This window comes from Filicampus tigris, chromosome 8 (genome assembly GCF_054856515.1).
Source record: "Filicampus tigris isolate MCC_2025a chromosome 8, RoL_Ftig_1.0, whole genome shotgun sequence".
Lineage (NCBI taxonomy): Eukaryota > Metazoa > Chordata > Actinopteri > Syngnathiformes > Syngnathidae > Filicampus > Filicampus tigris.
The window spans coordinates 20,636,344-20,650,629 of NC_141224.1; the positions used below are offsets into that span (position 1 = coordinate 20,636,344).

At 40.8% G+C, this 14,286-nt stretch overlaps 1 protein-coding gene across 22 annotated transcripts in view; it reads right to left on the bottom strand.

Moving 5' to 3' along the window:
- Nucleotides 1-14,252, bottom strand: part of rims2a (regulating synaptic membrane exocytosis 2a) — a 146,446-nt gene extending 132,194 nt beyond the window's left edge. For all 22 annotated transcript variants that reach the window (XM_086039304.1, XM_086039293.1, XM_086039291.1 and 19 more), the window contains exons 1-2: nt 14,037-14,252; nt 13,394-13,579 (exon numbers count right to left, since the gene is read on the bottom strand). In XM_086039304.1, coding sequence (XP_085895430.1) covers nt 13,394-13,563 — 170 coding nt within the window. In that variant the 5' untranslated portion in view covers nt 13,564-13,579; nt 14,037-14,252. The remainder of the gene's footprint in view (nt 1-13,393; nt 13,580-14,036) is intronic.
- Between the last annotated feature and the right edge of the window lie 34 nt (nt 14,253-14,286).

The following is a 14,286-nucleotide window of genomic DNA, read 5'->3' on the forward strand; positions in this document are numbered from 1 at the left end:
GCGTTCAACTCTTTTCAACCTTTTTCTGCCACACAGTCAACTTGTGAGGAACAGGCGTGTGGCGCGTATCACTGAGTGGTACAACAGATCAAAAAAATCAAGATTCGGATCGGATGACTGATTTGAGTCACAGATCAGAGCATTTTTTTGGATCCACAAAAAAAAAAAAAAAAAAACTAAACAAAGAAACACAAGATAATTAAAGATACATTCGAACCATTAAATTAAAAAAAAGATTCAACACAAAATGTCAAATATAGCCGTTTAGTGTTTAGGGACAGAACTTGAAGTGCAATACAAGGCATGATACCTTCTTATTTTATACATGAATGAAACCATGAATGAAAAAAACCTCAAAGTGCAATTTGAGGCACATCCTCTTCCTTTAAACATGGATTGTGAATTACAAACCAGCCTATGTCCACATTATTGAAAAAGAGGAAAAGAAAACAAAGCAACAGCCGTCAGACTACTTGCTGTTGCCAGTTGGGCACTCATTGCTAGGAGCTCGCGGCTAGCTGCCGGCCACGAACGAACGGAGACTTATCATACAATATCATATCCGTATCATACAATGACGCCGTAATAGCATCCTAAATTAGTGATTGAATATGATTTCGGGATGGCGTTGTGTTGATGCTGGTAGCAAATGTAATGGCAATAAAAACTGTGATAAGACAAGCCAAAAGCTAAAGCTAAAAGACAACTCAACCTAGCCATCACGCCACCACGGGGGCCGACTTCAAAATAAATGTCTACAAAGGCTATTACATTGTATTACAGGGAGTCCTCATTTTACAAACTTGTTCCGTTCCTACACTGGCAATGTAACACAAATTTCCGTGTATGTCGGATTTCACCGTTAAACTCGGAATTTACGTCAAAATACTTTGTACAGAAAAAATAAAACGCATTGAAATAAAAAGCATCAGATGCTGTACTTGGCATTACTGCTGAGAAGTTGATGGAGAAGGAGAAGAGGAGGGCGAAAAAGGCAAAGATACTGCGAGCGCGCAAAGAGACACGTTCGAGACACTCTGCGCATGCTCATTGCAAGGAATGCTGGCCTTTGTAGTACAGGAAGTGCTTGTATGCGGAAGTGCGTTGTTTTGCGCGAAACCCATCGCAAATACATAAGCAGAGGTAAACAAGATCAGAGACGCAGCACAGAAGCACACTTTTGGAGTGAGGAGAAAACCGGCTGCTTCATTCATGTGGTAAATGACATGAATATCAAGTGTTTTGTGGACAGTTGAAAGTAGCAAGCGGAAATGATGTCCATTTGAGTCATAGCGCCGTGTCTTGCCGTACACAGTGGGTTATTCAAATGCCAGAGCAACTCTGTCCGCTCAGTCATGTAAACGGTTATTCAGAATGTTTCAGAAATCGGAATTTTGACCTTAACCCAAATATTGACTGCATGTAAACGTAGTCACTATGGTGCTGGGGACAAAATGAGGAGGAGGCACGGGCGTCGTAAAGTGACTTGACTTGTCTAAATGATGGTGCACATACCAAATAAAGTGTCACCGGAGACAGAAAAAAGTACATTTTCATTTTTTTTTATTTGAGGTACCCAAATTACTCAAGGAGTCGTGTGAGTATGACAAGATACAAATAGAACAAGAGAGTGTACTGTGGGCTCATGTAAAGTCCCGGTACACCGTAAAAAGTGTGTAAAAAGTCCCGGTATGCAAGAGGCTAAAAATGGAGAGGTGCTGGTATTCTGGACCACTGTGTACCAGAGTAGTTAAAGCACTGGCTTATTTTTCAAAATGTAACATGTAAATAAGATGACGAAGATGAAAAGCCAAGTGTCCTTGAAGGAATTTGATTGCCTTACAGTGTTTGTATGAAAAGTTAATGTTCGCATTATTTATGTTCGTGGAATTTTCACACTCTTCCCCAATCTGGAAGACAAGGCCTCACTAACTTATGTGAGTATTAAGTTGCAAAAACCCTCTAGGGTTTTCTCATTTGGTCATGAAGGCCTACAGGAAATAGACTTGAGAATTTAATGCAAATTGTTTTGTTTCCACATTCTTTTTCTGTTTTGCTGCCTCATAATTTTGAAGGTCATTATGCCAACGACTCTGCAAGACCACTCAACATCTGAGCAGCCATCAGGTGACAAATGCATGCCCATGATGAAATGTTTGGCAAACCGGCCAGTTGTCATAGTATCAAAATGAAGGCAAAGTTCACGCACAGAGAAATGATACACTATCCAGACCAGGTGAAAGGGTCTTGTCAAATATGTATAATGTTGCCACTACCTCGTGGGTGGAAAAACTATCGAACTGAATCCCAGTATAGAATGTTTGTATTTGTGGGTCGTGAAATTTTTCAGGAAAATTGTTAACATCTCTATGAGGAAAACGCATTTCTTTAGACCATAAATGTTATTACTTTGGGTTTTGATAACCCGAATTGAAGAGGATTCGTTCACTGTTATTGGTGTGTCTGACCTGATTTTATTAATGGCACGATGAGCAGTTTTTCACATGAAAATAACAAAAGAACATACAGTGTACCCTACTGTTTTTTTAATTGAAATTTTGTAATGTGTTTTATTTACGGTAGTGAGGCAGGAGGTGAAAGTGAAAGTTTAGTCGAACTTGCAGATGGGTGGCCATTTAAAATTAGAGGTGGACCAGCCTATAGACAAAAAGAGAATATTGTGATGTAATTTTTTGTAATATGAGCTCTTTTTTTTTTTTTTACAATATTGTGAGCTATTTATATATCGCCAACCTCCCCGCAATATCATAATAATTATCGTATCGTGATATTATCGTATCGTGATATCCCTAATATATATATATATATATATATATATATATATATATATATATATATATATATATAGATATAGATATAGATATAGATATGTATAAAGTAGAAATTGCAATGTCATTCAAATAATACTATAATGATTAATCATTTTGGAAAATGTAAATTTGCTTATTAGAATAGCTGAGTAGCCGGCATATGTGTTTGAGTCACCAGTTTGCACCTGCTTCCTTCAAACAGCCTGAATGAGCAGAACAGAGAGATACAAACACACACACCGGGTGAAGAAATTATAGAGCGCTGTGTAAACTATCACTAGTAAATAAACCAGCTCTCCGACACACACAGTCAGACATTTGATTATGCGCCTGTGTGTGTATTTCTACACAATACCATATGCCATATTAGGCAGTAATATGAAAGAAAAACAAAACAGTACTGTTAAGTCTTTTTTATATCAAAATAAACATACATCATCAAACAAATAAAGTTATTTTATATATAGTAAAATAATTTCCCGGTTAAAAACAACATTTTATGTGTTGCCCTTCTAGTGTGCAGTCTGTGGGTGCCAACCGACCCTTCGGGGCCTTGTCCTTGCCTTTGGCTTGAGGGGAGTTGGCTTGAGGAGGGCTATTCTGTCGCTCCTCAAGCTCTCCTGCTCCTCCTCTTCCCTCTAGCCTTTGTGCTGTGATGCAGTATTGGGGGTTGCTCCCCATTAGCCTTGGGGGCCTTTTGGGATTCGGCCTGGGAATAGCACTCCCCTCCCTCTGTAGTCGTATGGTGGAACGGGCCTGGAATCAAGTCTCATATACCACACGTCACACAATTAGCTACATAAACTGACTGTAAATATTCTTCATTAGGCACTTTTCCTCCAGGGGGCCTGTTTAGGTGCTTCAATGGTGCTGGTGGAATTGTATTGTTATGCTCAAATGACTAGGTTGGACAAAACGGCGGATAAACGGACGACGGGTACCTCGACTGTAGGCGGAAGACGATAAACGGACCGCAAATCTTTAGTAAAATGCCCAGCTCAGGTAATTAGTACGTCTCCTATACTAATGCCAATCTCAGAGTCTTTGCTACAGTTTCTGGATCACTAAAAATGTATCATTGCAGTAAAATATTGATTTAATTTTAACATTAACTTTCATCTTACAGCAAGTCAGTAGTAGGGACATACAATGCCAAATCATTCCTAAAAACTGGACAGCTGCTTTGTGAGCTGAACGTGTTGATGCTTATCTCAATGATGAGTGAACAACACATGCGCTGTGTAGAGTGTCACGCTCACATGCAACAAGTCAACTCTAGAATAGAAGAAGTTCAATACCCTGAACCTGAAAGCTGACAAATCCCTTCCTAATAAACAGAGCTGGGCATTTTACTAAAAATTCAGTGTCCGCTATTCGTCATCCGTCTGCAATGTTTGGGTACCCTTCCGTCATCTGTTATTCACCATTTTTTTTTGGGTGGGGGGGAATGATAGTACCCGTCTATAGGCCGGTCCGCCTCTAATTTTAAACAGCCGTCCGTCGGCAAGTCTGACTACAGTTTCACTAGCACCCCGCCCCCGGACAATATTTCAACAGAAATAGTGACTCACTTCGCTTTGCACAACAACAACTCTCTATTTTCCTCCCCACGCTCGCGGCGGCCATCGAAGCCTCGTCGCGAAAAGTCAACTAATGATGGACTGCAGACAAATGGCGGATTGGATAAAGGGGTTTACGTCTATGCTTAATCCGTCTATTTTAACATTTTTCACGTCATTTGTCAACCGTCAGCAAAACGGACATCCGTCAGTGACGGATAGACGTACCGGTCCGTCACATAGACGGAATGCCCAGCTCTGCTAATAAATACGGTAAAAACACTTCAGTGCAGGTCTACAAACTAAAGCCATAATAATAAACATATTGATAACTCACTAAGAGTCTCAATAAAATGTGAGCATGGCCTCTTGTCCAAGGAAAGTGACACACTCCATTAAATATTCTATTTTCACTGATAGTCAAGGAGAACTGTTTTTATTTGCCGAAAGTTCTTCAAGTCAGTTAACTGAGGTTGACCTATGCATTCATCCATTTGTTATAAATCTTTTTCTGTTCAGTGTCGCGGCCAGCAAGAGCCTATAGATCCATTTTCAGTTTGTAAACAAGGATGACATAACCAGGATTCACGCGCATTGTGGAAGCAACGGCATATATATGTACACAAGCAGACCAACTGTAAAGGATTGCGGAAATTACTTTAAGAAAATAACGCTGCCAGATGGAAACCAACTTCACGATCCTTATGGGATTACAGAGTGGGAGGAAGATGTCACAGGGTGGCCCGATGTTCATCTTTATTTGGAGGAGAAACCTAGCGTTTACACTAGAGACAAAACTGTGAGTCCAGCATGGGACATTGTCCACAGAAAGAAGGACTACATCCTCATATGTAACTGTACTTGCGTGAGTAACATAGTCTAGTCTGCTTATTTGTTTTGTTGCTTGTTATACTATATGAAAGGGAACTGAAAATCGCGTCAAATTGTGGTGACAACAATCACGGTGGGACTGCATTGTAGGGCTACTTTTCAGTTGCTGAGGTGTTCAAGAATGCCCAGGGAAAAACGGCTGAGGTAAACATCACAAACAATAATGCTAACAAATTAAGAGCACCAAAGCTCATAGCTGAATGAGTTAGCTACTAGTTACTAGCTAACACGAGTAGCAAACTCCTTGCCATTATTCCACAGTTCCTGACCACTTAGTCAACATTTCAAGATATAGGGTTAACGTTAAACCAAACGGCCACGATAACTTACCAAATATGAAATGAGCACGGCAAACACAGTCATTCCTGATTATGTCCTTGGTCCAGTCTGTGTATTTAATAGCTTGCACATGCTCATCCAGTATTTCTGACATTTCCTCTTGAAATTGGGAAAATAATTTACTACTCTTACTACTTTCTACTTTGTTTCGTACACCCGTACACAACACAGCTAGGCATGTTGATATTGTTTGAAATGTATTCAAAACTATAAGAACTCCATGCTAAAAAAATAAATCTTCGCAGCCACACAAGTACACCTCCCGTTGCTTTGAATCAGTAATGCGCATGAAGCCTTTGAAGACGGAGACCGGCAAATGATCTATTCCCGATGACTTCAGGCAGAAGGGAAACTCCACCCTGGATTGGTCGTCCAGTCATTCACATGGAACAATTAGAGACAGACAACAATTCTAACCCACATTCATACTACCACTGAGTGGGAACTGAACCCACTCTACCTATATGGAAGTCAGTTGAGTGAACTTCTACACCATCAGTTACTTCAGTTTCTGTGAATCAATTAACAAAAGGCACAAAGGAAAGCTGTGATGGCGTTCACAGGATCATAAGTACTGCATATACAGTAGTACAACATGGTGCATGTACTACTTGTCAGTGCAAAACATTTTTTGACAGTCATGTTTCACCAAGGGCATTTCAAACTGCAGCACCAGGGGCAGGAAAATCCCTTCAAACTTTGTTAGAGGGATAAGAGCCTAGAAGAGAATAAATTCTATGCTGACGAGTGCAGATGTTATTTAGAACAAAGCGTGCGAGACAATGAAGTCTGATGTGCCAAGCTTGCTATGGGAGATGGCTGATGCTTGTCAGCGGGGACTGAGGCTGTCATATCAGCAACGAGACCTGATAGCATCTCAGACGTCAATGTCTCTCCTCTTGTTTTCTCTTCTCATTTCCTCTGCTTGCTCCTATACTAACACCACCAAACTTTCCACTTGCCTTTCCCTCTTCTGTACTTTTCTTTTCTTTACACCCTTCACTCCCGTAAGGAGAACTTATCAGGCTCTTAATCAGAACAAACCATAATCAGTACGGCACATTTGGTTAAACTCTATTTTCGAGTCAACAAATCCTATTTTAAAAAAATGGAATGTTGTGGAGAATCACTTACAACATTATGTTTGACACAGCCTGATATAGTCAAGTCCACAAATCTTTGCACATTGACACAATTTTCAGAATTTCAGCTTTGTACAACACCACAATAGATTTGAAATGAAGCAATCAGGATGTGCGTTAAGTGCAGACTGAGCTTTAATTTGTGGGTATTTACATTCAAATCAGGAGAACGGTGGAGGAATTACAACACATTTTATTATATGTGCCTCCACCTTTTTAAGGGACCAAAAGTAATCGGAGAAACTAACAATCATAAAGCAGATGGTCACTTTTCAATACTTTGTTGCAAATCCTTTGCAATCAAGGACAACCTTGAGTCTCGAACCCATGGACATCACCAGACACTGGCGTTTCGTCTCTGCTGATGCTCTGCCATGCCTCTGCTGCAGCTGTCTATAGCTCCTGCTTGTTCTTTGGGCATTTTCCTTTCACTTTTGTCTTCGGCAAGCGAAATGCACATTCAATCGGATTCAGGTAAGATGATTGACTTGGCCATTGCAGAACATTCCACTTCTTTGCCTTTAAAAAAAAAAACGTTTCTTGGGTTGCTTTTGCAGCATGCTTTGGGTCACTGTCCATTGGCATTGTGAAGCACCAGCCAAAGAGTTTTTTAGGTATTTGGCTGAATATGAGCCAATAAGAGTGCCTGAAACACTTTTTGCTGCTTTTGTCAGCAGCCACATCAAAAAATATAAGAGATCCACTTCTACTGGCAGCCAAACATGCCCACGCCATTACACTACTACCACCGTGCTTCACTGATGAGATGATATGCTTTGCATCTTGAGCAGTTCCTTTCCTTCTCCATACTTTTCACTTTCCACCATTCTGGTACTTTGTACAAATTGATCTTTGTCTCATCTGTCCATAAAATGTTGTTCCAGAATTGTACAGGCTCTTTTAGATGGCAAACTCAAATCTGGCCTTCCTGTTTTTGAAGCTCCCCAATGGTTTACACCTTGTGGTGAAACCTCTGCAATTCCTCTGGTGAAGTCATCTGTTAATTGTTGACTTGAACACAGATACACCCACCTTCTGGAGTGTTCTTGATCTGACTTTTTCTTGATCCATCTGTCATCCACCACATTTGCGTGGTCTTCAAGGTCTTTTGGTGTTGCTGACTCACCAGGCAGTGCCTTCTCTCTTCTTAAGAGTGTACTACTAAACAGTTGATTTGGTCACATTTAATATTTTTATGATCTCTTCGATAGGTTTGCTTTGATTTTTCAGCCTAATGATAGTGACAGCTCTTTGGACTACCGGTGAATGTTGAGAGATGTTCTCACAAGATTGCAAATTATTATACCACAACTTTTATCTGCTCGTTGTAAGTGAAGTAATGAGGGAATACATAACTGGGCATGGGACAGCTGAGAAGCCAATTGTCCAATTCCTTTAGGACTCTTTAAAAACATGTTGTAATTACTACACCGTTCACCTGATTTTGATGTGACCCTCAAATTAAAGCTCAAAGTCTGCGGTTAAAGCACATCTTAATTGTTTCATTTCAAATCCATTGTGGTGTTGTAGAGCTGGAATGGTGGAAATGTATTGAATGTCCAAATATTTATGCACCTGAATGTACTGTATATCCCATCCATCTGGCTGACGCATTCCACTGTCAAGAAAATGTGTTAAAAGCACACATAAGCCACGTCATTTCACACCTCTCCGCCATTGTTATTTAGATGGAAATATATTCTTGATCAGTCACAAATGTTTCATCCTCCTGTTGCATATTATAGGTTTCTTACATATTTTAGCAAACGGCTTTTTAATGGCTTTTCCAAAATTTTTCGCTTCATTTCCAAGTAAAAACCAAACAAACAAAAAAAAAAAAAATAATATATATATATATATATATATATATATATATATAAATAAAACTAGTACGTCTACGTTGGGCAAACACACAAATTCAATGGCTAAGTAAAGCAGCAAAGTAGTAAAGTAGTAGTTGCAAAGTAGTAGCGCCGGGCTGTCAAAGCAAGGCATGACATTTCAAAGTGCTTTACATAAAACATCAAAAGCATTACGGAAAGAGAAATAAATCATTAAGAATGACAAAAATCGAAATCACGTAGAATAATTAAATTACAATGATTAAAAGCAAGATGAGTAAAAATAATAATAAAAAAATAATAAAACTCCCGTGCAGATTTCATGCATAAGCGCATGAGGAATGTTTTTAATTTGTATCCCAATTACATATGTATATGTCTTTTCACAATGGATCTGAAAAAGTCTGATACTGAATGAGTTAACCTGGATTCAAAAGTGTCTACATTTGGTGAAAGCGTAATCTCTGCTGGCAGTTTGTTCCACTTTTTTGCAGTATAACAGCTAAATGCTGCCTCCTCATGCTTAGTCTGGACTCTGGTCCGGACTAGCTGGCCTAAGTCCTTGCTGGGTTTATATTCTTTGAACATATCCTGGATGTATTCTGGGCCTAAACCGCTCTGGGATTTGTAAACAATCAGTAGAGTTTTAAAACCTATTCTGTAAGTGACAGGAAGACAGTGTAGATACTTTAAAACTGGTGTGATGTGTTCAGATGGCTTAGTCCTGGTTAAAAAGCTAGCAGCAGCGTTCTGGATGAGCTGCAGCTGTGTCATGCTCTTTTTGGAAAGTTCAGTTGAAAGGCCATTACAGTAATCCAGTCTACTAGAGATGAACGCATGGATGAGATTCTCCTGGTCTTTCTGGGAGAGAAAACTTTTAATTACGTTGATGTTTTTCAATTGGTAAAAAGCTGATTTGTGGTGGTTTTGAAGACCTCAAGTCTCAAGATGTTTACTAAAGCTGACACTCTTCTCTTTCATGCCAAAGAGAATAATTTCAGTTTTGTCTTCATTTAATTGAAAATGCTCTCTCATCTGGGTGTTTATTTGCTCCAGACACTGACACAGTAAAAGTCCGTCGCGCTGCAGTCGTCTGGTGACACATAAAGTTGTGCATCATCTGCATAGCTGTGATAATTAATGTTTAAGTTCTGTATCATTTGAACCAGACAACAGTCAACAACTATTAGTGGTAGAAGATCATTAGAAAATGTGCAATGTGCATGTGATATAACTTTTCAATTGCCATGCAGAAACCATTTAGAGCCAAAACTGTTGTGGAAAAAAAAAGTCCTAAAATGGCACTTTAACTTTTATGTATGTTCAATTCTTGCCAGGGATTTTTTTTTTAATAAATATAAAAAAATAATATAATACAAATACTCACATCTGTGTCTTTGTACAAGTCATCCACCAAAATATATATATTTTTGTTTAAAAAGGGGCATTCAGGACAAAATATGTTATATGATTAAAATGTGATTAATCAGGATGCATTCATAATGATGCCTCAAATCAATTAATAAAAATAATAATAATAATAATAATAATAATAAAGTTGTGGAGTCATCACATGATAACCACTTCATATGATCTCTTTGGGGGAAAAGGGCACCATCCATCCATCCATCCATCCATTATCCATACCGCTTATCCTCACAAGAGCCGCGGGGAGTGCTGGAGCCTATCCCGGCTGTCTTCGGGCAGTAGGCGGGGTACACCCTAAAAACTGGTTGCCAGCCAATCGCAGGGCACACAGAGACAAACATTCACACTCACAATCACTCCTAGGGGCAATTTAGAATGTCCAATCAACTTACCATGCATGTTTTTGGAATGTGGGAGGAAACCAGAGAACCCGGAGAAAACCCACGCAGGCACGGGGAGAACATGCAAACTCCACACAGGGAGGCCGGAGCCGGGATCGAACCCATGACCTCTGAACTGTGAGGCGGACGTGCTAACCAGTCGACCACCGTGCCGCCACCTTGACAATACATTCTAGTTTAACTCATTCAGGACCAGACCCATTGTGAAATACAAATATGTCATTGGGATAGAATGAGTTAATCTAACAACATGTGGTGGATTATTTTTCTTACTTATTATTGACTCATAGCATCAATCACAACAAATGTAGTTACATTGTAGAGAGAAAAAGAAATAGAGGAAAGGATATGGCAGAGATGGAAAGAGGGGAAACTAGCCCAACTGACTGTCCTTTGGTTTTTAGCCACAAAGCAGAAACAGGAAGTAGCCCCAGGATCAAGAAGGAAAGAAAAAGTGGAGCCCAGGGCTTTCTGTGGGTCACCCCATTACAGGCAGCTGATGCTTGCTTCAATTTTATACCATGTCTGGATGGGTGGGGGATGGGGTCCCGTAACCATCATTACCGTTCTGCTCAGCGACGCATTGATGCATGGAATGCAGAGCTAGCTGATAGCTTCAGAAGATTTAATGGCGCAAATACTACTGGAGCCGTGCTTCATAATTGCCCTGCTCATATTTGTATGAGTACGGCGTTCTAAAAAGGTATCTGCATGGCTGCATCCCTCTTTGGACATGCTCCTACACAGGTCTGCTAAGAAGTAAGAACCTAGCTGATTCATGCGAGTCAGCCCTGCAGCTGACGGCTTCACCCTCTTTCCTCCATCCCTTCATCCTCCCAGGATTCCCTCTGTTAGATTACACACTTGGATGTTCAAACTGCCACTTTCTTGAAATGCCATCCAAGCTGCTGTGGGATTGGACCGTGACTGCGCAGATGCACAAGCTATAAGGGTGGCATCGGCGTTTGATTCGGAAACCGCTGGCAATGCGACGAATCATTTAAAGACAAGATAATCCGTTGCAGCTCCAGCATATGAATGTTTAACACATACTCTGTGATTCATAGGTAAGGAAAGTGGGTATTGACTTATTTGATGACTCATGATGACTCCACTTTTCCACTTAGACAATGCAACTAGACAAAGGGGGCTGAATGAATGACACTGAATGAAAATATTAATATTTGACTATGAAAAATGCATCTAGCCACAAACAAAACAGCAGCAGGACTGTTTATGATTACCTGATATTTTTTTTTTTATCAAGAAGTATGCATCTGCAGTATAGTATTAGCAGTAGTATGCAGGAGTTCAGCTACACTGGTCACAAAATTCTAATGTTACCTAACATTATGCTGAGATGCTCATTAATGACAAAGCTTTATCAAACTAAAACGGATACCCTTTACCTTAGAGACTAGTAAATCTGACAAACACACAACAATTGGGGGTTTGCAGGAATGGAGGTATATGTTGCTTGTTCGTCCCAAAAAAGGAGGGGGGCATAAAAAGCCTATGTGAAAAAAAACGTTCACAGCACAGCAGCTGAGGTAGCTATATCTTGGCATACATGAGTCATGTTTCTCATTCGGTAGCGCTAGGTAGGGATTGCATGACTTTCTTTCCATTAGGAATGCTGCCTTAGTGCAAATATTTACCTGGTGATGGAAAACAACAGCTCTAATGCATCGTAAAAGCTTGCAGTGATAGGGCTCACAGTGAAGTCTCCGGGCAGGCTTTGCCGCAAACAGGAATAGAGCATAGGTGAGCTACTCTGGACAGTTGTACTTATTTGGTTGTCAGAGACATTCAAGTCGTCTCACTGGCATTTCATTAGGGACACCTGTGCAGTCTGAGAACTGGTACAAGAGCCGCCTGTGTACAGATAGTAATAACCTGTCACAGCAGAGCTGCACAGCATCATACTCAGTGTTGTTTTTTATATTATTATCACCTTATACAGTAAGGAGACACATCTGTTGTTGCAGTACAAACAACTGACACAATAATAAAGGTATTGCTAATTTAACATCTCATTTGAATACCAAAAAAATCTGGCCAATATGCTCTATGGAAAGGGACACTTTTGATCCAACTTTTGACCGTACTAATACCGCAAGACTGTATATTAGGACTTATTTCAAACTAAGCAAGCTCCCAAAAATATATCCATTAAAGGAATAAAACAAGGGGTGTGGGGGGTGTTCAACCGGATGGAATCTTGGAAAAAAACACCACCAAATCTATCACGCGAATGTTCATTTTTTTATTTATTTATTTACAATCCATCAGCTGCTTTAGGTTTACAAGCTGGACAAGACAAGCTAGTGTAACCCACTATAAAGCAAAATTAAGGCTCACATGTAAAAAGGTTAAGGGAATCGATGATGAAAATCCTCCTGGTCCGCCTTAAAAGGAAATTAAAAAAAAAAACTACTAGCCCTCGGTGGACAGCGCCTGGTGCTGAAAGGCTCTGGGCGACATCTGTGCACCGGAGTAGTGTGGTCGCGCGCGTGTGCGTGTTTGTGTGTGCTCTCATAGATGCGTGCACACATCCACGCGTGCGTGGCCGCCACAGAGGACACCTTAAATGATCTTTCCAGTGACATATTGTGTAATGCCGATGACGTGCGTGGGTAAAGGTGAAACAACTTGGCGTGTTTTTTACATGAAAATGGCGCCCGTTGCCGCCGCTCACCCAACCCATCACGGTGCGGTACAACAAAGTAGCATGGAAAGAATGTCGTACTATTACAGCGTTCTCATTTTTTGTTCAAACAAAGAGGGAAGAGCTGCCGGCTGTAGAGGAAAAACGTCGAGCATACGTCGACTAGTTCAATCGCGGCTATAATGTCAAGAGGCAATTACATGAGCCACGACACATCACGGTGCTTACCAACAAACTAGCTAGCAGCCACAGCAGCCGTGTGAATAAAATACCAGTAATGAGCAATTCCTTACTTTAACATGGACTGTTCCTTGGCCTCCTCCTTCTTCTGTCGGTCCATGACACCGAGGATGATCTTCCTCTCCTCCTCGGTGAGGTGGCTGAGGTCCGGCATCTCCGGCATGGTGCCGGCCGCTGAGGCAGCAGGGCCATGACCACCCCTCGGCCCTTGTGGCGCGGACATCTTTTACTCACAGTGGCTACAAACACCAGAAAAGATTTAGCATCAAACGGAAGCATGTTTTGTTTTAATCAATACATTTCAAAAAAACTATTCCATGTCAACAAATTCTTAATGTGCAGTTGGAGCCCGTCGAGGCTAACAGATGACACGACGGTTCATGCACCTGATTGTGTGCGGCACAATTAAACGTAAAAAAATCTTAGCTCTTTTAATTTAAAGCTCGTGATGGGGTTTCGAGTGCGTTGGGGGATGTAAGTCGAGGCTGCAAACAGAGATTTTGTGGTATCTAAGATATTACAGGCTGAATTCAACACAAACAGTGCTCTCGAGAAAGCACTCGGGATTAGAAATGGATGCCCTGCACAGAGGCGAACGCTGCAGGCTGAAACCTCCACGTAGTGTTCCAAATATGCATCCGTTCACGGGGTGGGACAAAAATAGGAATAAAAGGTGAAAAGAAACGCATGTCTTGCCTTTTATTTCGCAGTCATGTTAAATCCTGTCTAACCCATCGTTGCCATCCCTCAGAAAGGTTTCACTCGCATGTCATGATAAAATACGCTAGGTCCGTCCGCGTTTGTTTTGGAGTCCTTATGCCCACTCTGTCACTGTTTGGCTTGTTTTCATCCAGCTTGGTAATACTTGGGGATATCTTAAATGCACAAAAATGGATGCAATGATAGAGGGATGAAGAGGGTAAAGAGAGACGGGGGGCGGGGGAGG